A 23,165-nucleotide genomic window follows, 5' to 3' on the forward strand; every position below is an offset into this window, starting at 1 on the left:
GTGCTGCATCCTAAGAGCAAATAGACTTCTGTGGCTGCAGAGAGATCATCAGTGGAGGAAAGTTCTGGCAGACAACAATAATCAAAACAATGGAGTGAGGTTTAGGATGGAGCATGAGCAATCTGTGAGAAGGATGTCATATAGCTGAGATACCTGCAGCAGCTCACTCCAGCTTACCTACCTTGGAACAGGTTGTTCCCCTGAGGCATCTTAGAGCTTAATCTAAACCAATGATAGGCTGAAGTCATCATCAGCTGAAGTCAGGGGAAAGCTTCCTATTGAAATACATCACATTTGGGTCATGGATTTAGTGACCGCTTAGCATGGACTGTTCAGCTCTCCTTCAAAAAGTATAATTTCTTTCATTGTTTTCGCTATAAACAGAGAATAAAGCTGACATCTCCATTAACACCAAGAATAAACATTTTGTGGGTGATAACATTCAGCTTTATTGGAAACCCCAAGGAAGCTTTTCAGGGGGAAGAAGTAGTTTTTTGTGCTTCTGTGGTTTCTGGTAAATACAGGATCAATGAAGTGAGCTCTGATGTTTGCTTTCACACCAAATGCAGCCAGGATGTTTTTTTCAGTATTTGGCTGACTACTGTAGATTTCACCCTCATATGTTTCACCTACAAAATTGAAGTGGTCGTTTAAATCATAGTGTCTTTTGAATAGACAAAAAATTGCTATTTTGATTAATTAGAAAAATAAGAGGTATAAAAATTTATGTTCCGGAAACATCCAGTGAGAAATCGTCAATTATCTTTCTACTAATTTCATCCAGCACAGTGATTTTAGTCTTTTCCTGAAGAGCTCAAGAATATCTCTGTAGATATCCTCCAATTACAAAATTTTCTCCTTAATTAAAATCCCATATGGAAATTTCCGACCCCCCAAAACAGTACTTTTAGAAAAAAATGTCCACTTAAGACTAGAGTTTTATAATGGCAATGCCATCAAAACATCAGTGTAAACCTTGCTTCCTCACAAAATGGAACATGACTGATTGCTGGCTCTACAGGGTCCCCATCTAACCCCATCTTTCAGGAATCAGTTCACAGTTCCTTCTTAACAAACCTGGATGACAGCTTTTTTTTTCTTCCAAAATAGAAAGGTGTTACTGTGTGGGTTTTTGCATATGCTAATCATAAAGTGATTTTTAGGGAAACATAGGAAAGGCAGAGAGAGCCCTACATCACTGACTTGCATTTTTTATTTATATCAGAAATTATGTTGACTTGAGTTTTGTCTAATTTTATTGAAAGGAATTTTCAAAGAGTCAGTATTTACGTACTTAGCGCTTTTTCAGAATTAGACTCGTTTAATGTCCAGAAAAATCATTGAGCCATTAAAAACTGAACTGCAAAACTACCTCTCTCATATAAATCCCTATGCCTGAGGATATTGCTGATCTGCATTTTCAATGTAACAACACTTGGGTTTCATTCATGTCTTGTAACAAAGGAACATTAATTGAGAGGATCAAAAGCCTGCTTTCCAAAAGACATTTTTGTCACTGCTGACATGAATTTTCTCCATGTTCCTTGTTCCTGGGGCGTTAGAATATTCTGGCTAAATTAATGGCTTTGATTTTTTTTTTTTTCCACTTTGAAGAAAATATTTGCACTTTTTTTTTTTTTTTTTTTTTTTTTTTTAATAAGGCTTATCAGGTAAGGTCTAATATTAGTGTATGTAAGACTGCTTATTAGACTTCAGCTGACAGGTGTGCTTGAAAGGCACTGGCTCAAAAGACAGTTCAATTTGCTTGACCCTTCTGGCATTACTAAGCCTACTACACCTTCATTTGTGTACCAACATGGTACACAGTTTTGCTTAGTTTAATTTGAGAGACTCCTGGGCTTATGGATCATGATGTAGAAAACGTACAAATAGGAATAATCAAACAGAATTGCCTGTATGGAGACATAAAAGCCGGACCTTAGGATTGTAAGAATGCTTACTGCAATGTAACATGAAAAGGCTTTTCCTCACGTTTGTTGTTACTGGGTTCAAGTACAGGTGAGTGTATTCCTGATTTAATATTTGAGGTAAAGGCCATGCATAGCTTTCAAGCAGGTGGAATCATCAGCATTCCTCAATTCTTCTTGAGTTTCCATGCCAAATGCTGCTAGGGAGTTAATGGATGGAGTCCCAGTTACCTAATACTCACTGATGAACTGGTGAGGTGGGAATTTCTAGTCCCATGGGGTGACAGGGTAGGAGAGGTGCTTGTTGTTCCCCTGGCTCCTGTTACTGGCCACACAGTGTGTATCCATGTTATACTGGACCAAAATTCCTCCCTCTGCTTTAACCCCCACACTCCTGGACACCCCTTCTGCATAGGAATGACCAAATAACTTAGGTTTGCATTCTGCATTCTGTAAGTCATTCCTCTTCTTTCGCTCTTACTTGATGGCATAGGTAATGAAACACAAGATTAAGACAAGATTTTGTCTTAAAGACAGTTTAAGACAAAATAAGTTGAGGAATTATTTTAAAAACTGAAGACTCCCAGCCATAAAGGGGAATCCAAGGCTCTTCCCAGCAGGTAGGGATCCTTGCCAGCTCCTTATACATCAGTGAAAGTGTGTCCTGCTAATGTAGGCCAATCTTAGAGCTTATCCTTTCTCTCCCAGCTGTCAGGATTTCCTAAATAACTTTCTGCATAATCCAGCCACAAGTATCAAGGAGAGAAGGGTCATGAGTCATCCAGGCTATAAGAGAGGTACGAGGTTTATGACCTTCTTTGAAGGTTTCCTGTGCTTGCTCTTGTTTTCTTTCATTTCTCTCCCCATTTGTTTTGTGACTTTCCCCACATAAGCTCCATTTCTTCTCCCAGAAAACTCATTAGGTGTTTATCATCCATTCCAGTCGGACCAGGAATAAACTGGAATTGCAAAGTTGTTCACTTCAACCTGCCCTTGCCAAGCTGATCCTGCCAAGTGTTAGCTTAATTTTTTAACAAGAAAAACATAAGTAAATATATTTGAATAAAAACTGAACTGATTTGTTTAGCCAGAGGGAAATGGTTCATTTGGAGGCATCTCTTGGGAAGGCAAATAATTGAAAAGTTGGATTTTAAAATCATGGGTAAAGATACTGATGGTTCCTGGATTTAATCCAGAAATTCATTATTTAAGGTACACCAGGGTATAGGAGACCCAGGTTCAGCTTTCTCAGCTTAGTGTGATAACTTGAGGCCGTGCCTCTGTCTTTCCAAGGGAGAGCCTGACTTGCTACACGCTTCTAGGGAGCCCTACAGAAGGAGTGCCCTCCTCTCAGACTCTCACATTCATTTTGTTTGGCTCCATATAAATGGTCATTTGTTACAGCAAGCTCAGAAAATAGGGATATCCTGTCTGGATATCCTGTCTGGATCCTACTCAGGCTGACCATCATGCTAGAGAAAATCTATTTCTGCTTCAATAACTATTCAGCTGCTTTATGTAGAACAGTTAGATCAGGACAGTTTGAGAGAATCATTTATCCACCCTGTGCTGCAACTTATTCAATACTGCCTTAGGAAAGATCAGTGTCTTCTAGGAGAGAGCCTGGTATTTCCCCCACAAGCTTGGGTTTGGATTACCCAGCAGCTTCAGATGAGCATAGCTGTGCTCCAGCCACACAACCAAACCCTGCAGCAGGAGCTTACTTCAGTGCTTGTGGGTTGTGTGCTGGGAGAGAAAAAGGCTGAGCAGCCTTCTCATGTTGCATCTAGTATGTGGTGTGTCTCTAGCAAGGTTCAGTAACACCTTATATTTGTCATTGTTTCTCAATAATTTCTATAAATGGCTTTTAACCCTGAGTACGAGTCCTATTCTGATCAAGGTGGGTGTGCAGTTCTCTGTTCTTCGTGCATTATGTGCCCTTATTCAGTTTGGAGAGACTACAGGAGAAGAAATATTTTCTCTAAGACTTCAATACAAAGGGAAACAAATGCAAATAGCAGAAATGGGGAAGGCTGTGTCTATATTATTGTCCTTTGCTAAATGCTACTCATGCTAAATGCTACAGCTTTTACAGCCTGGGCTGTAAAGCTTCAGTGAGGACAGTCCTTAATAGATTTTGTGTCAGAATCTGACTGCTGAATTATCCTGTAAGTGCCTCTCACCTTTCACTGAAATGTGGTCAAATAAATTACTTTTTGGCAGCAGGTATGGGAAGTCACTGCCTGGTTCTCACTCTCAGGCAAGCAGTTGATTTGCTTTCCTTTATTCTGTTTATTTTATGTCCTTTTGCAGGGAAGGCTGCTTGTCCCCCATCAGCCCAGAGTCATGGCCCCTCGTGCAGTCTTTCATATGCCACAACCGCATGCTCATCCTGGATGGCCACGTGCAGCTGAAGACGAGTCTGCAGACCCAGGAGCGACACCTTTTCCTCTTCACAGACCTTCTGGTTGTTGCCAAGTCCAAGTGAGTAAGACCCCTCAGGCACTGATCCTGCAGAGCAGACCTTTTCTTCAGTGGAACATAGCATGGATTTCCAGAATGCTTTTATAGTAGCAAATCTTCCCTGAATCATAAGGAAACATTTTATTTTGACCTCTTCAGGGACCTTTGAACGCCTCTTAGCCATAGAGGAATTTCAGGATGCAACATTTTATGGAAGTATCAGATATTCTTTGATATATTTCTTCTTTTCTGTCGTCTTCTCTACTTTGGGAGTGCAGTGTCACAAAAGACTCATTGGCACTCAGCTGTGTCCAATGTGCTACCTTCAACTTCTTGTTTTAGACAGGTCATCTTTAGTCCTGTGGGGTTTGGATAACATCAGTGGTTGTGTTGTAGAGGGATTAGAGGTTTTAACCTTTACCTGGAAGCTGCTTTGATACACACCAGGGATGAGCAGCTGTATAAAAATAGAGATTGCAGGCAGCACTGCAGTGTCTGTCTCTGTAGGTTGTCCTGTGCCAGAAGGAGCATGGGGAAGGGGAGCCATGCTGAGCAGTCTGGGTAGTGTTCATGTGTAATCAGGCTTGCTGTTGAGCTCTGATTATTCACTCTACCATTCACAATTAAATCACATTTACAAGTTGTGTCGAGCATGCCAGCTTCATGCGGCATTTGTGGTTTAAGGCAGTTTTAGAGGGTGCTTTCACTTGTTGTTATGGCTTATGGAGAATTAATAATAAAAAATCCTGATGTAGCTTCACTCTCTGTTAGGCACTGTGTTGTGGTTTCGCAGGGTGGGCAGTCTCAATGTGAATCCTGGGCTTTTGCAATGTGTCGTTTTGCTTAAGCAATTGTTTCAGGGGCTTCTGGGAAAAGCCAAAAGAAATCTGTGTTGTCTATAGAAATCCGAGCTGTGTCTGTTTGAATCACACATAGTAAACATAAGCCCCCCAGCTGAACTCCCTCACTTGATGTGGTGTGACAACACAGAGGATATTTTACACAAAACGTGTTCCACTATGGGTGGGTGGAGAACATAAGGATGTTTAGGGGAAATCTTGGTGTTCTACCAGCACCAGCAGTAACAGCATTGCTACTGTATTGATTTTTGTTTGTTGCTGGTTTAGGGTGGGATTCACCTCACCTAATTTCAGCTGTAAAGTGAAATACTTGCAATTTACATATGTTTCTGGGTTCCTCTTACAGTCACTGAGGCAAAACCAGCTCCTTACTGTGGCAAACTCACCTGTGCTGAAAGAGCATTGGTGGTGGGTGAGGGGAGTCATGCTCTTGGGTGTCTCTCTCTGTCCGCTGGCTTTTCAGTGGGCATGGTCCACTAGCTTAGCTCCTTAATTGTAGAAGAGTACAGTCAGGAGGGATAAAGGCCCTCTCCGTGGTCAGCCTGCTGAGCACAAGCTGTGTTAGAGCCCCTGAGCTGCACGTTACTGCAGGTTTGGCTGGGTCCCAGTGGGACTATTTGCATAGGAAAGCGCTAGTTGGTGTAACCGCACAAAAATCTGGTCCCCAGGGAGTAATAACAGCTCCTACAGCATGTGATTTAATGTGGTGAAGAGAAACAATGTTAAAAAAGGTGGAAGAGAACAATTTGTGCTCTTGCATGTGAAAAAAGGGGGGGAGCAAGTCTTTTCTAGAAATGGCAAAAATAGTATTTTGAGTGATTTTACTTCATGTATTTTGAAGAACTAATTGGGATGTTCTCTCTGCAGCTGCCCTGTCAGCAATTAAAGCATCAGAGCTGTCACTAATGAATACTACTTAAAAATCAGCATTTTTAAAGCTGTCTCGCACTAAAATGCCAATGCTGATTCCTAGAAGGAAAACCCAAGTGTGTGTATTGCTATGTGGCCGTGACTGTTGATTGCTATTGACTTTTTAATAGCTGGTACAGAGTCAAAGCAGTAAGACTAGGACAGAATTAGTGATACAGTTGAATCTGCCTTAACTTCAGAATTATTCCTTGTGAATAATTCTGTCTGAAGTAGTTTTTCAGCTTGGAGCATATGAACCCCTAAGGTATCTTCAGTCCAGCTGGGCCCTGTGCAGGTGGGATCTCAGCTGCAGGTGACCAGCCACTGTACAAATGGAGCTCATGTACAATCAGGCTTTGTGTGACCAGCAAATGGGTACAAGTTTTTGCTAAAGAGAGCAAGTATCTTGTGTCCTCTGAGCTTGCTGAGTAAACTGCTTGTACAGGACCAAGCTCCTGCTTAAAGGGAACAAATTGGCATTGCTCCCATAGGAATTTGTGAAGGGTGAGTAAGTCCTCTCCATAACTGGTCCATGTATGACTTTGGACAAGGGGTCTGTGGGTTCATATTTTTTCTGCTTTTTAATAATACCTGAAATATAAACTCCTCTGGTTTCCTATGATGCATTATACTAGTTTATGAAAAATAAGAATGGTACTCACATGCTGTGCTCCTCTGCTGCCCTGTCCTTCACTGCCTTCATGTGAGGGCTAAGTCACAAATGAATTTATTGAAAGAGTTTTTCTATCTAAACTAAAGCCAAGTACGTAAATGTCATACTCTTTTTTATGGATTGATTAGATTTCTTACAGACATGTATGCTTTTATTTGGCAGAGTAAATATTTCAAGGGTCTGTTAGTTCAGTGATGAAGGTGTCTCACATATGTTTTTGTGTGGTAGACACAGAGAAATTGTTTCCTTTTTCTCCTTTGTGATTTGCACCTGCATACATATATGTGCATTTTAAGGGTATTTTCCTGAAGTGGCTGGACATAGAAATTAATGGCTGAATTCATACATGGAATTACATCAGCAGTCTCACAGTAGATCCATAAATGCTTTTGTCAGAGAATTCAGTTAAGGAGATTAGCAAATCTGGAGAGAAATTAATCTCCCATCTGTTATCGGCTGCAAGGTATCCAATTGTAAGCAAAAGGAACTGTGTGTACTCTGCAGAGGTGGCATAACTTGGGGTGTGCCAGTATTTACAGCGGTGGTCTTCATGATTTTTCTGTTGATTTTAGTTGATTTGGAATCTGCCTGATATTCACAGTAACATTTGTTAGGAGACTTCCTTAAAAAGTATACAATACTCATTGGATTGTTACTGTACCCATTTTTTAAATGTTCTGTCATGCTGCTTCCTTAGTCAACAATATATTCATTTCTAAAGGTAATGCTTTGGCATTTAAATAGAAGACACATGTTTCACAAATGCTAAGAAGCCATGGGTTGCATAAAGGACATGGCAGATAGGGATAAAATTATACTTCAGGCTCTTCAGATGTTAATGGAGGCTACTGTTTCAGCACCTCTGGAAACCAGGCCACTTGAATTCTGATAATAGCTGAAAGCTGTGACTAGGCATGGCAAACAGGGAAGAATATACATCAAGCATGACTGGAGAACATCCTTGTGTTTCTGCCAACACCCTGCTGACACCTGCTACTGGCACTGTTGAGATCTGGCTTTATGGACTGTAAATATTAAAAAATGAAACAGCATGTAGAGTGTTCCATGTACTGGGTAATGGCAAAAAGAAGTTGAGGAGAAAGAGAGGGTCAGCAGGTTGATTTGGTGGAGTCAGACCAGACATCCATTTATTAACATCTACATTAGAATTCACAGCTGTATTTTTTTGTAAATCTACGTTTTCACAATTCATTCAATGGTCAGTCAGAATACATTTATTTTTGCATTCTTGACTGATCTTACCTGTTGCATCATAAACTCATTTGCTAACAAGCATGTTGAAATATGCTTCTGTTCTAAAAATTTCTCTTTAATTGGGTAGCAAAATGTAATAAAGAGAGGTGAAATGTTCAGCAGATCAGGAGACACCATAGCCTTAGGTTTGATAAGTACTGATGGTTCTTTCTTGACCTTCCTCTGAATGTGCTGCACTATCCCACCACACCTGTAGCACAACTGGAAAACTCAGAGCAGCCAGGTTCATCTGTGTCCTCTTTAAAGCCACAAGGGTCAAGTGCTTTCGTGTTTCAGACTGTGTTAGTTCAGTCTGTCCCAAATCAAATACCTTGTAAGAGGCTAATCTCAGAGAAGGGAGTGCATGTGTGCCAAAGCCCTAAGAAACTGCTCACCTGGCTTATTTATTTATAGAGCACTAATCACCATGGTGCCCAGCTCTGTCTCCATCCACATTTGCAACACAGTGGTGAGCTGATGTGCTCTTGGTTTCAGGGAAGGGACACTTCTCCTCCAGCCTTTCCCTGCTGGCCCAGGAGAACCATAGCTCAGGTAATTCTGCAAGGCTTGAAGTGAGTGGCTCTAGCAGTGCTGCAGAGCTGGATTGACTTTGGGAGTTTTTACTTGTTTCTCACAAAGCACTAGCACGCACTCACAAAGGAAGGGAAAGACATTTATAAAGAGAAATCTGTTGGAAGAAAAGAGTTTAAGTTAAAATGTGAAATTCTGTAAATTTGACCTTTAGTCAGTTGTTTAGTAGCATAAAACATAGGAAGGGCCAAGTTTTTAAAAATTGGGAAAATTATGCCTCTTCCTTGTGGATGAGTAAATATTTTGAGAATGCGCAAGGTCTTGGCTCATTCTCCAAGTGATGTGTTCCTAAAGCTACCATGCAGAAAATTTGTGAAGGCTGTGTGGTGACCTGTGCTGTAGTTAACACAAATAGCAATTTTTTTCTGCTTGTTTTTTCTTCAGGTTTGCTTCATTTGCCCTGACCTAGTTGTCACTACTTAAACTCATCATCATTTTTGACCCTGGGACTAAGCAGTAGAACTGTATTGTGAACTCCTTAATGGTATTAAAGTCACTGAAAGGGGAGTCAAATACAAGTGGCAACCTTTGCCTCATAGCAAGACTTGGAGGGCAGCTCTAGACATGGACAGCTTTCCCCCGAGAAGGGGGATGTCCAGGGATGCCAGAAGCGATCTGTTTATCCCACAAATAAGAGATTTGTTGATCCCATTTAAGTGAAAAATTGGTATATTTTTATATGCAACCCAATAAAACATTTTCTTTAACTGAAGCAGAAGTGCTTCTTCTATCAGCTCCAGTACAAACCTCATATGTGCCTGAAGGACAAAAAACTCTGGTTGTTTAATCTGCTGTCTGTGTTTTCATGTGTGTGACACTCCTGTGAATTTCCACCTGCAGGTCACACTCTCATTTCAAACTGAAGTGCCAAGCACGTCTCTGTGAGATGTGGACAGCATTTTGTACGGAAGAAGTGTGTGAAGGCAGCACAGACCCAGACCGGTCCTTTGTTTTGGGCTGGCCCACCACAAACTGTGTGGCAAACTTCAGGTAAGAATTGAGATATATTTTATTTAATAAGTTATGTAAATGTTTCTAGGCTGACAGGTCATGAGACTATCACAGATTCATTTAATCACCAGTGAATGTGGGAGCAGGAACTTGCTGATTCTCAAACCAATTCCTTCTACTTCCCTGAGCAAGTTGCCCTCCATTACCTCCTCTTCCATCTCACTTATCATTTCAAAAATTGAGAAAATAGATGATTTGGCAAAGCACTTTGTATGCTGCAAACTTGCTTAGTGGAAATTACCTTTTCTTTGGTATAACTCGGCAAACACCTTGGCTAATTAATAAGATGAGCTACAAATATTAAACAGCCAAGCTAATGAAAGGATCAAAGACACTCTTGTAAGACAGTTTTAAACTGAAGGCCGTGTATTGGAAGTAGCAGAAAAATTATAGTGAAATAATGACCTTTGTCCTATTTCTCTTCTTTTTATTTAATTGTGCCAGAGAAAATGTCAAAATTCCTCTTAAAGCAGAATCTCTGAATTTTAATATCAAGAAAAAAAATTTGGCTGTCTTTGCAGCATTGGCTGTAAGACACATAAGGGCTGTAGAGGTAATTTCAGTGATTAGGATAATTTTAGTCTCAGCAGGAGGGCTCTTTCGTCACTTTGGATGAGGGAGGGCACCATCCCCCTGAAATCCCAGCTGCTTTGCCTGAGCCTTAGGAATCGCATTTCCTTCTTTATCAACAGAGAGCAAAAGCTGAAGTATCTGGCTTAATTTCTATGTCCCATTGTCCATACCTAAGGACAATGTTGTCTACAAATTGCAGTCTCCTGAGCTGGTTCAGCTGTTTATGTTTTTTGCACATAATAGTCCTCAAACAGATTAAATTTTCTGTTGATTTTCAATTGAAATCTTGCCAGAATTTCAGGAGCTTTGCTCTAAAGACAGTATGTGATCCTTTATAGATAACTGAAAGTAGTTGAATAGGAAAGCAATAGCTTCAGTCAAAAACAGCTAGAGATTTTACAGAAGTGAAATTATTTGATGTCTGGAGGTACACAGAAAAATCTAAAGAGCCATGTGTGAGTGCACAGATGTCTGTCCAGCAGAGCTGAAACAACCAAATCAGAATCATGTTTTTACCATTTATAAAGTGCATTTCCCTCACAGCATCATTGAGTATGTTTGTAGTTCTCTAAATGCCTGCTGTGTAAATTTGAAAAACTTGATTTGCAAAAGCAGTGGTGGGAATAGCAGTTACATCTGGGCTAGGATTTAAATCAAGTTCAAGCAAAATGAGGTTAGATTCCTTGAACTGTCATATTATTATCTATATTGTACTGGACTGCTTTTTATCCTTCCAAGTATACACATGAGATAAAGATAAATGAGATAAGCCTCAAAATGTCCAAAGTTAAACCCTACTAAGTACAGTGGGCTTTTATGTACTTTGTGATGTGCTGATAAAACAAGTAATAAATAAGAATTTGAGTGGAAAGAAATCTGCGTACCTGAGGAAATACCTTTAAACTTTTGAATTAAGCTTTTTTTTTTTAAAGTGCCCTACTCTTCTATTTGGACATTACTTTAGGAGATCAACACATTTCCTACAAAATTCAGTGGTGAAGCTTTACCTTCTGTGGCAAAAATGGTAACTGGGGCTTTTGATCTCCCTGGCAGGCTTTTCAGTTGACTTTGCGGGGAAAAAGACTTTTCATTCAAATCTGGATAAACCTTTTAAGTTTTGGAGGTATTTATGAAATTGCAACTAAAAAACGGTCCATTCCATTATGGTTTGTAGAAGGTTTGTTTTGGTATTAGGATGATGGCTGATTTGTCCTGTTTTTCCTTCAATTCTTTCAGGTCTGCAGAACAAAAGGAAACATGGCTGTCTGTTTTGCAAAGGTACTTTATTATATGGTCTTTAAAGACACTGGAAAGAGTCCTGGTCTAGACCAGTGATTCCCAAGCTGTGGTGCTTATGCCATCATGATAGATAAGGTCTTTCAAATATTAGGGAAAAAAAAAAACTCATGTCTTCTCTCTCAGAAGATGTTGTTTGCTTTATGCAACAATGCCTGTGCAAGGAGGCAATTGCTTCTCTGTGCTCAGCAGAAAACTGCAGCAATTCCTATCACACATTGTTCCTTCCCAACACAGCAGCAGGAGCCTCTGCCACCGTGGCTCAAGTTGAGCCTGGAGCTCTTTCCATGGTGGTGGCGTTCAAGCAAGCCCAGCTCAGAAACCTCTGCTCTAACCTGTCTGCTGCTCAAGGCTGGCTGTATTCTGTTCTGAAAAACCATGCCCCATGCTGGAGGGTGAAGTGAAGGGTTTGCATAAATAGAGCTGTCTTATTTTGTTCGGTGTTTGGACAGAAAACTACTAGCGATGGTTCTGTTTTCTGATTGCCCAGTTCTTCTGGTTGAGGCTTTTGTCTTTACCTGATTCTTCACAGTACCTGGGTTGTTTAAATCATCCTTGCTGGGATGATTTCCAGTTCTCTGTTCTCCTGTTGTGTCCTTTGAACTAGTCTCTACTGATGGAACTGATTCCAGTAGGAGTCTGTAGTGCAGACTCAGGCATCACAGTGATGGCTAGTTTTAGCTTGATTTTCTTTCCATTTCTTTCTTTGCTTCTTACTCTGATTTCTGCAATGAACTTCAGTGCAAGAGGGCATTACTGGGGGCCACAGTCAGCCTCCCTTCCAGATACTGCTGGATGCTTTCTTGTCCTCAGAGATCTTTCTACTGCAGTACATCTGCAAACGATCTCCTTCTTACCGAGTTACTGCTTGATTGCTGTATAAATCTATGTCTTGCTATTTATGTGTGCAATATTAAAAATTTACTTGTTTTGTATTTGTTTTGTCAGTCGGATAAGAGAAGAGAAGGAAAAAGACAATCCTAAAAGCATTCGTCTGACGATAATTGCAAAGGACGTGGGAACTTGTGCATATGTAAGTGTTCTTCAGCTAAACAGGGCTCTAAATCCACATCACCTGTGAGTGCTATTCACCTGCAAATCCTTTGGATATTGAGAGGTTTCCTTTGGTTTGCAATCTCCTTTAAGGATTCAGCCCCTTGAAAAGTCTTGGTATAGACAGCCCTGAAAGGTTTGTTGCCTGTCTTTAATACAAAATTTCTGTTTCAAGGGCAGTGTGCTTGGTAAGAAATACTGGTTCTGGCACATGAACTAAAGACTGTACAATGTGAAGTCCCAGGAAACACCTCCAGTAGAATTTATGCATAAGCATCTTCAGAAATGTCAGTACAATGTTCCCTTTTTTTTTGCTTGTAAAACTTATCTAATTCCAAAGCAGCCTTCATTAAATTCTGCAAAGTTGCAGTTGTTTTATTGTTTATAATAATCTTAAGTCAGTAAATCAGTGTATAAGAGCACCCTGAAATTGTCTTAAGCATGTTAATCATCAAATAATTGATGTTGGTTAATTTATAGGCAAAGACTAGATGGTAAAGGAAGGCCATCCATACCATGATTTATACCTTTTTGACTATATCATTTTTAACCTATTTAAGCTAAATTCTTGTATGTAGCCAGTTCCATAGAGATACCCTAGCATTCAGTGATAATCCATCCATTCTTCCTCTGCTTTTTGTCATTTCTTCTAACTGTGCTTATGGCATCTGTATTTCAAGCTCAGAATCCTAAGGAGCACGGGCAAGGGCATAAGATATTTTCACAGAAGTTAGATTTCACTGTAAGTCTTTGCCCAATAATGATTCTCCACTTAGAATTCTATATTTGCATAAATATAAAGGAATCTTTTTCTTTTTTTTTTCCCCCCAGAAAATCATTATTAAGGTAAACAAAGACAGAATTGCCAGGTTGCTAAGACAAAAGTTAATAAGCAGTACTAATAATTGTGACAGTCTAAATCCAGGACTGCAGATCAAGGTCTGCTCAGGTGTAAAAGTCTATAAATCATACATGCACTCAGGTGTTGCAGTCTTGTGCCAGGGTTTGTTGGGGTTTTCTGCAGTGTCTTTTCTCCTTAGCTATAATTAGCTCTTGTGCCATATATGGTCTCTTGATACTGACAGTCCAAGGAATGACACTCTGTAGTCCAGATATTATCAGTAATAAAACAGTAGAGGAACAGATGGAAATTTTGTGATGCACATAGTTCTTATGGTGCTGTGGTTCCTGTGCTACAGCTGCTGGAGACACCCAAGAATTATTTCATTTTTGGACAGTAGGGAAGGCTGAACACAAGGTACAAACTATATTCTAGCCAAGAGCAAAACTTATGCAAATATGCTGACCTACTCCTGAGAGCCAGATGTCATTGCTTCAGGCAAACGTTAAATTTTTTATGGTATGAGCGTTCAGATCTGTCCTGAAGCAAGATGCACAGTATTCTCACTACTTTCCTTTCATTGCCATGGCAGCTTGATACTGCCAGGGTCTTACACAAAGGTACAGCTCAGATCTTTTTTAAATGCGAAATGTCAGGGGTTTGTTTCACCTGAACATCTTATGGCCAGTATAAAACTGACATGCTACACAAGGTGTCAGGGTATTGCAGACTGTCTTGGGACTGGCAGTGAACATCTACATCCCAGCTCTGCTGTCTTCTGTTCTTTAAGGTGGGCCTGGGTGGTTTGTTGCAGTGGGCTTGCCATGGTTCTGCCAAGGCTTTAGTCTGGCCATGAAGCAGCTGCAATCCACAAGCTGTGTAGTCGTGGTGGCAGAGCCAAGCCAGCCTCTAACAGGGGCTCTGTGACCTGTGCTTGGTGTGTGGGAGTTGGCTGGGAAGCCAGGCCAGCGTGGGCGTGTGCTGCAAGCATTGGAGCTACCCATGGAGCTGAGGTACAGAGCACTGCCCAGCAGGACAGGAGCCCGCCTGCCAGGCAGCAGGTGCTGCATCTCCCTCTGGAAAGACAGCTGTGGAAAGTGGCACTTTGGCTGACACAAAGCTTGGCACTTTGTGCTGGTCGCCATAGCTGGTTACAAAGTGGGGTCTCTGCTGCTCTGTGCTTTTCCAAACTGCCTATCAGCAGATTCTGGAGGATGCTGGAAAGGTTGTGTTTGAACTGGATGGAACATTACCAAGAGGAAGTGCTTCTGGTACTAAGCCAAATCTAGCTTTGAGAAATCTATATAGAATGTGGGAAAGGTTATGGGGATGAGCAGCCTGTGTACAATACTTTCTTACCATGGAGATCTTCAGTTGAAAAGGACAGAAATTAACAATTGATGTTTCACTGAAAAAAACCACCCTGAAATGTTTCATTTTTTAAAGGAAACTTCCATGCTTTTAAATTAATCAAACCATTGTTTCCCTTATGCAGTGTCTAAAAGTGCAGTTAGTGGTTCTGACTTCCTGCACATTTTAATGTGGAAGTCATGTCCCAGTAATTGTAATACTCTCTTCTGACTGAGCTGTTGGGGAAGCAGGAAGCAAATACGGAAAGTATGTGGCAAAGCAGAGGAATCAAACCTTGGTCTCAGACAGCTGGACCTTTATCTATGTAGTATAGTTTATTTATCAAGTAAAATTTTAACAGGATATTCTCATTTTTTCTAACAATGAATTTTGTAGAGCTACTGCACTTCAGATACTCTTTGCAAATCCAAACTTTTAATGCGACTTTCCCCTTCTCTTTTTTTCTGTTCACAGTCAAAAACCCTAAGTGTAACCAATGTTGATACAGCAAATGATGTAATTCTGATGGCCCTGCAGCAGCTGGGAATTAATGTAAGTCCTTGCACCAGTTTTAATGAGTCTTTCTTTGTAGTTACTTTTAACAACCAGATCTTCCCTTGCACTTTTTCCAAGTTTTAGGATATGAACATTAATTAAATCCTTTAACATAGCAGTCCAGAGTTGTTGAAATGCAGCAGAAGTGCCTTGTTAACATATAGACCTCCAGAGATTATCAAGTGCCTTAAAAGTTTTGAGTAAGCCTCTCATCCCTGTAAGGGATCAGTCATGTTTCAAGTTTCTTTTAAATCTCTTTTGCTGATGCCTAAGAGGAGATATGTTGACACAAGAAGTGAGAGTTTGATAGAGCTCCTTTTGCATGCTTCATTGTGAACAAGAAGCCTACTGGTCTGCCTGTTAGTTTGTTTCAAAGTGTGCAGACACGCATGGTCAGCTGTGTCCCCAGATTGCACTGCTCTCAAGTGTCCCAGTCAGGTACTCTTAAGTATCCATGGACCTTTGGAGTTATGTGATACAGTAATGTAACTAAGTGGTTGCATGGAATCTGAATGCTCCCAATTTAAACAGTGTCCTGAAACCGTTTTGGAAAAAGGCTTTTACAGAACTTATGATAATGCAGATAGATGCAGTGATCCCTCCTAGATCAAGTACTGCATCAACTGGATTCCTTTGCCCTAAACCAGACTAGGTAGTGCCTCAGGTGTGGTAGAGGATCAGTGCCAGGGACAAGAATTCTGGCTTCTCACTGTGTTTCACAGTGTGGCTCCAACCAGTACCACTGATCATACAGAAGCTCCTGGATGACAGCTTTTTAACTGGTCTGTCAGCTTGCTGTTTGGGTAACAGGATTTTTTTTAAATGTTTTACTCATGATGCATATGTGGATCTCATTGCGTGGAATCTGACAAGTCTTTCCTTACCACAGCCCTGAGTGTGAAGAGTCAAATATGATGAGCAAAGTGCCACTGTTATGCTTCCCTGGGGCTTCTGGAGACTCACAGCAAAAGTTGGAGTAACCTCAGAATTTGCCTTCCCCAGCATCCATTATCCCTAATTTACACAGGCTTTTAATGCAGAGTCTGTTCTGCTAGCTTGGCATTTCCCAGGCACAGCAATTTGTGTCTACCCATCTTGTTATTGCTCAGACATTTCATTTACACCAGGGCTGAGGCCCTGGCTCAGAATCCAGTAGTCCATTTAATTAAGGAATCTCTGGAGTCAATGGAGGGATTGCAAGGTGAAAAGGATAAAAGGTGAATTAATATTAGGATTTTAATTGCAGATTGTCTCCCCTGCTCTGCACCAAAAATCAGGAGACTAAATGCTATTAAAACTGCAAGTCTTTATTGTGAGGTGCTTCATTTTTACCCATTTTATGGGTGTCATTTTTACTTCCTCACTTTGTGTACAGAAAAAACATGAAAATGGTAATATTTAAAGAGAATACTTTGAGATTAGCAGGACAAGGAGCTGGTTGGGTTTCAGCATTGTGTTCTTTTGTATGTACCACAATCAACCTTTTCCTCCTCTTTACATTTTTATTTCAAGTAGAAAAAGAATGAAAGCCATATGAAGGATGTAAAATCTTGCCTGCAGAATTATTTGCCCAGCTAATGTACTACATTTTTTTACTGCTTCTTTATAGCAGAAAGCCTTTTTTGTCATTAGAAGCGTATCATAAGATTAGCAATAAAATCAAACAAGCTAAATAAATTAAGCTGTAGCCTGCATAACAATCAAACACCCAGCCCCCTGGTAGGATTGTTCTGGCTGTAAGGAAGCTCTGCCTTACATGCTGTATCAAGGTTTTTTATTTCTGTCCACAGAGAACCACTTGAAAGGAGCTCCATGACTTTTCAATGGCACTTATAAAAACTACATTTCACATATTGTGTGATTAATGGGGCTATTACTTTGGCTGAGTTCACTCTGGTTTAACACATCAGGATTTTTTCCTCTGTGGTTTCTCTGGTAAAATGACAGCTAGCTCGTGCAAAATGACATTGATCATCTGTTCCAAATTATCAAGTGGGGCAGAGGGAAGGGCCTTGGGTTTCCCAGCTTTGTAAGTACACTTGCTGACTTTTCTGGGACAGTCACATTTATCCTGACAAATGGCCTCATAAAGCCATAAAGGACAGCATTTGCAGTCAGAGATGAGCAGTCTGCCTCCTGGAACCACACTTACTGGCCCTTCCTTTCCCTGCTTCCCCTTCACAGCAACGAACCCTTTCATATATGTCTGTGAAAGGAAAAGCAAATACCCTTTCTTGTGCTCTTCAGCTGTATTTATTTGCTCCTGGCTGCTTGCCCTGAGGCATCAGAGATGTCTCCAAAGCCTATTTATTTTTCTTCTGCCCCCTGCTAGCTGACTTAACAGCAGTGCTAATGTGGGCCAGAAAGCTCTGTCAGTCAGAGAGCAAACTGCAAAGGCTTTGTTGGGTGTATCAGCATTACATCAGGTGCATGCAGCAAGTAGGAAGAGTCTCAAAAGCCTTAGGAACACTGGGTGAAGGTCCAGATAATGCAGAATGGTAGGCAAGTCTGTTTAAAAGGAGGTAGGAATTAACTTTGGATCTAAGTCAATGCTGTCATGAGGTATTTATCACTTTTTATAGCCAGAAAACTTTAAGGTTTTTAACTATCCTGATTTAGTAGTGTCACCAAAAAGGGATTTAAGGTAAAATAGATCACTTTTAATGCAGTGTATTTATCCACTTTTTATTTTGTACATTTATGCTAAAGGCAATATTTAGAATTCACTTTAATTTTATTTGATTTAAATCAGAGGTTTTCACAGCTTTTCCCAAAAATTTCACATTCCCCAGTCTTTTGAAAATTGTCTCTTTTGATGTAAATTTATCCTCTCTGCTGTACACTTTAAAAGAGGTCTCAGTAGTCTTAAGACATCATCCAGCAGTCCCAAGCCCTTCCACACGTAAGGGCTGCACAAAAAGGCTGACAGCAGCCCTACAACAAGATTTTGGGGCAGCACTGAGTGCCCGGAGCCTGGGGCTGCCATCCTTGCCTCAGCATCTTTAGGGTGGGCTCAGGTCTCAGGTGAAGGTGCTCCTGCCCTGTGCTCCAGTGTCAGTCACAGGTCGCTGTTGGCTCCCCAGCCTGAGCTCCTCTTGCTTAGAGATGTAGGAAAGCTGTGGAGAGGGTGGAGCAGAGCAGTGCAGTGGGCTCTGACATCCATCCCTCTGCTGCCAGGAGGCACTCCAGTCTGAGGGAAAGAACTGGGGGCAAATCTCCCCCTTTTTCTTCAGAAATGATGGGCTCCAAAACCTCTTATTGCTCAGAGCTGAACCCAGGTCACATAAATCACACTGCACATGACAGACACACTGCAGGAATTTTGCTGGTTGAAGTCTTGTGCACTACAAAAGTAAAGGGGATTCCTTTGACCCTGCTGGCAAGGTGCAGATTATTGTTATATTGTGAGAAACTTTATGTGAGAACCTGTCCTTCATGGCTGATTCTTAATTTTGGTTTTAAAGGGCTCTGAAAAAGACTACAAGCTGTGGGTGATTTCAGGAAGAGAACATGCTCCTTACCCTCTTATTGGTAAGTTGTTGACGTTGTTTTGTTTTTCAATATTCACTCAGTTACTACTGCTGTAGGAAGCAAGAAATAGAGAGAAGACTGAAGTTCAGTTTCCTCTTTCATTTTGTTTTTCCTGTTTTTTCTCTTACTTCCCTATCACATGAGTTTTCCTATCTGGGGAGTTAGGGAAATGGTGATCCTTTGTTTTGAAGAGCAGCTGTCTGCTTGTGTCACTAAGAGGTTGAAGAAGTTCATTTATTTCTGCCCCAGTTTTGCTGCATGAGCCCCAGTGTTTCTGCAGAGTTGGCCTCTCCAGTCACCTCCTCTTCTGGAGGTTGTCCAGCTTTTCCATATTTCTTCCTACACCTCCATAGCATTGTCCTCTCCTCAGTAAAACTCAGCAGAATTTTGAGAAATTATCTTTCCTTCCACAACTTGGGTTAACTTATTCAATCCTTTCCAGTCCTGTATTCCTCATTCTGCCTGACAGCTCCCCTCTGATTAGGAGCAAATTAGTGCTTATTAACTTTCTAAAATGTTTTTCAAAACATTTCAAGACCAGGAATCAACACAAAGCTCTGAAGTGATTGGATAGAGTGGTTTGATTTTGGCCCATGATTCACTAAGAGAAAATCCCTTTCCATTAGTAAGAACATTTCCCTGTAGAAGCCCAGCATTTCTTGTGCTGCATGAGTTTGCAGATGATTAGAACAAGAAAGACTTGTGGATTTTCTGGTTTTTTCTCCTGCAAATCTAATCCTAGTAAATCTTAGCATTCCTTCTCAAAGTAACCTTAGCTACAAATGCTTCACTGGAGTCAGACAACATTAATATTTATAAAATGTATAACTTGTGCACGTTATAGAGAGTGCAAACTGTTTTGCCTTTGAAACACACCAGACTTTTGGTTTCTGACCATTACTGTGTATCTTCAGATCAAACCACATCTGTGTCTTTAAACATAAAACCAGAGAATTCAGAAACGGGAAAGGCCTTTCGAATTGACTGACTCTCACTGCAAATTCAAGTTGCAATCCTTGGAAAAGAAGACTCTGATGTGAATGTGATGCTGTTCTTGATACTTATGCAAAGGTTTATTAGACAAGGCAAACTTTTATTACAGGTGCATGTCAGAAGCGGAGTTTGACTGTGCTGTAGCTTCATACTATAATCTCAAATAACACCTCTTCCATTCTCTTAGTGTTCAAATCTAACTGCAAGCTAACTAAAACATCTTAGCATTGCATCCACATTTCATATATCTAATCCACCAGGTCTTTAGACAAGTCACAAAAGCATCTTTCCGGTGGCATTCATGAAAGCTCCTCCAGAAATGAATTGCCTCTGTGTAGTCCCCAAAGATGCTGGTTAAAGCCAAGCATAGCTCATTTGCATCAGCCCTGTGATTAATGTTTCCTTCCTGTTTCAGCCTCAGACAGGAGCCATAATTGTGCCTCATTTGACTGAGTTGATGGCTGTTGGACTTAACATGTTGAGGGAGGGAAGATCACTTCCACACTGGAATTTTTTTGGTTTTGCATGCTCAGCAGAAATTTGACGTGACTGATCCCAAAATCTCATTTCTCTCCAGAATGATGTGAGCAAGCAGTACCTAAACTTTCAGTGCCACAATAAAAGCAGTAGAAAGAGTAAACACTGAATTCAGAAATAGTCACTTCTGTTTTTTTCTGACGGGCTTTTATGTGATACAGCTGTAATAGATCCTATTTTACTTTTACATCTGTTTAACTACACCAAACATGGTAACTCCCTATCTGCCAGTGTATGATTTATGCCCGTGCAAATATGGAGAAAAGCAACAATTCTTAGATTACTGAGAAAGTGCTGTGGGCCAGCAAGCAAAATCTGCTTTTCCTCCAGGGCAGATGGAGTTTTGCAAGTCTGCAGTCAATCCAACAGAGATTATTACGATTTCTCTTTGAACAGGACATGAATATCCCTTTGGAATTACAATGAGCCACATTCGTGACGCTATGCCCCACGGATCAAAGCACTGTGCCTGCCCCAGGCAGCTTCAGGGCCCTTTCTTGACGGAGCAGCTGCCCCAGGAGCTGCAGTGCCAGTTTGTGCTGAAGCCCAGCCAGGTGGCCGTGTGCCAGCAGCTGAACGGTACGTTGTCCTCTCACCCCACGTCTCTCCCCACAGCCTGGCCACCTGGCTCTGCTGCAGAAGGCAAATGTGCCGGGCTGGGGCGCAGTGGGAAGCGCAGAGGAGCGTGCAGGTGTATCTTCCAGCTGCTCGGGGGCTTTTGCAGTGTAGCTCTCACTGATCTGAGCGTGCTGTTGTATATGTGTCATCTTTGTGAGTTACATTTTGACAAGCTGCCTGTCAAGTGATTGTTCTAAAGTCAGCAAAAGAAAGACAGAATCTCTCCCCTGCAATTTTTGTGAGTCTGTTAGCTGAGCTTCTCTCTGCAGCCCTTGCTGTGCTCTGTGACAAGGCAGGGTGGTTTCACGGTTCAAGAGTCAAGGCTTTGGCACAGAATTCCCATGCAACATTTGGCAGCGTCCTTCATCTCAATAAGGTGCTTAGGACTACCCTCTACCTCACTGGGATCCTCAAGTGCCAAAGTCTGGGCAGGTACTTGGATACTTAGATGAGGTGAGCGAATAGAACTTTATTTCAGTGCTCTTTGAGTAAAATAAAGTAATATTTTCTTCTGCCTTTGGCCTTGATGCTGCAAAAATATGAGCACCTACTCTCCGTTTTGCACTCTGTTGTCAACGACACAATGACTGCGCTCTGCTCATGATAAAACAAATAAGGAGATAGTGACAGGATTGGGAATTTAGACTTAGGGCAAGGATACGTCCCATGGTGTGTTTTTGTTGTTCTTAACACACTAGCATTCTCAGCTTAATTAGGAACTCTGCCCTACTTCACCATTAATAACCATATCATAGAAAAAATAACATCCACACTGCTATCTTGGGCACTCCCCAATACTTAAGATCTCCCACAATATATGAATAGGAATAGAATCCATTTGTAATGGTTTTAGAAATTAAATACAGTGAAGCTATACCAGAGTCCACTACAAATTATTCTGGAAATTGATTATATTTTATATAAATTAATTTCCTTTCCACATGCATTCATCCACCCCCCTCCCAGTAATTTGTATCATATATTACTTCATGGCATATTTTAAGAATGAGGCAATCTAGCAAAGGGGTGTAATTAGGTTTACAGGCCCTGCTTTGGCAGCTGATGTTGACTGGCAAAAGAAAATAGAAATGCAAATCAGGCCTGTAGAGTTGTAATGCAGATGTGTTATCATCAGTGCTGTGCAAGCTGCAGGAGTGGAGTGAGCCTGGCTTGGGGCAGCAGAAGCCTGGGGCAGCCTGCAGGTCGTGCACAGGGACTGCACTAAATGGGAGAAAGAGGCTTTCAGTCCATTCACCTTTCCTTCTTTCATCAGACAAAACCTGTTGAAGTGATGTATAGGTGTAACTGCTTGAAAAGCAGGTCATCTCACATATAGTGCTGCTCCTTGTGCTTTTCCTGACGCTTTGGGTTTGGAAAATGGCAAAAATTACCTGCATGAAAGCCAAGGTTATTGTCTGGCTTTTGAGCTTCAAATCAGCAAGCCAAAATCTGGGTTGGGTACCCACTGGGCACACTGCCACATACAGGGTGAATTTACAGAGTAAATTCAGCATCTGTAACCCCACACTTCACTGCCACATGCTGTGCTGTCCTCCCTGCCATCACTTCCCTGCAGTGGGATATCACTGTGCTGGACATGCTGTCCCTGCTGGAGGCAGCAAGGAGCAGCTGCCCCGCTCCACCAGTGTGCACCACGGTGGGACAGCAGTGTAGGTGCTGACAGGCAGGCATGACTGACAGCTGGCCCTCATGTCAAGTTAGTGGCTCTGTGGACACCAAATGTGGTGGTGTAATTGCATCAGCTGTCCTGGCAGGATGGTTAAAACAGTACAGGAGAGTTTTCTGTGTGGAAGAAATGGAGTGTTTCTGTTGCCTCTGCTGTGGCCTTTCAGCATGTAACAGGAATGGTCACCTACCAGTTAAACATAGCCATTAAATTATGCTCATGAGCACGTTGTTAAATAGAGCTGAAGATTTATTTAGAAGTTTCTGATTAGTTTCAAGGAGAGGAAATGCCATTTCCATGGCTAGGACATTAACTATGACTAGACATTCCATTCATATAAAATATGAGCAAGAAGGGGTGGCTGCTGTGAGCTCTGACCAAAATTTTCCAACAAACTGGTATTACCTTTTTCTGATTCTGGCTTAGAATAATCCACCAGAGC

At 41.2% G+C, this 23,165-nt stretch overlaps 1 protein-coding gene across 1 annotated transcript in view; it reads left to right on the forward strand.

The window, feature by feature from the left end:
* ARHGAP20 (Rho GTPase activating protein 20) overlaps positions 1 to 23,165 on the forward strand; it is a 56,714-nt gene that overhangs the window by 23,523 nt on the left and 10,026 nt on the right. Inside the window, exons 3-9 of the mRNA XM_041487268.1 lie at positions 4,242 to 4,412; positions 9,519 to 9,668; positions 11,499 to 11,540; positions 12,507 to 12,591; positions 15,277 to 15,354; positions 18,822 to 18,888; positions 20,815 to 20,997. Coding sequence (XP_041343202.1) covers positions 4,242 to 4,412; positions 9,519 to 9,668; positions 11,499 to 11,540; positions 12,507 to 12,591; positions 15,277 to 15,354; positions 18,822 to 18,888; positions 20,815 to 20,997 — 776 coding nt within the window. The remainder of the gene's footprint in view (positions 1 to 4,241; positions 4,413 to 9,518; positions 9,669 to 11,498; positions 11,541 to 12,506; positions 12,592 to 15,276; positions 15,355 to 18,821; positions 18,889 to 20,814; positions 20,998 to 23,165) is intronic.

Source organism: Pyrgilauda ruficollis, unplaced genomic scaffold (genome assembly GCF_017590135.1).
Source record: "Pyrgilauda ruficollis isolate IOZ18807 unplaced genomic scaffold, ASM1759013v1 scaffold8, whole genome shotgun sequence".
NCBI classification, from domain to species: Eukaryota; Metazoa; Chordata; class Aves; order Passeriformes; family Passeridae; genus Pyrgilauda; species Pyrgilauda ruficollis.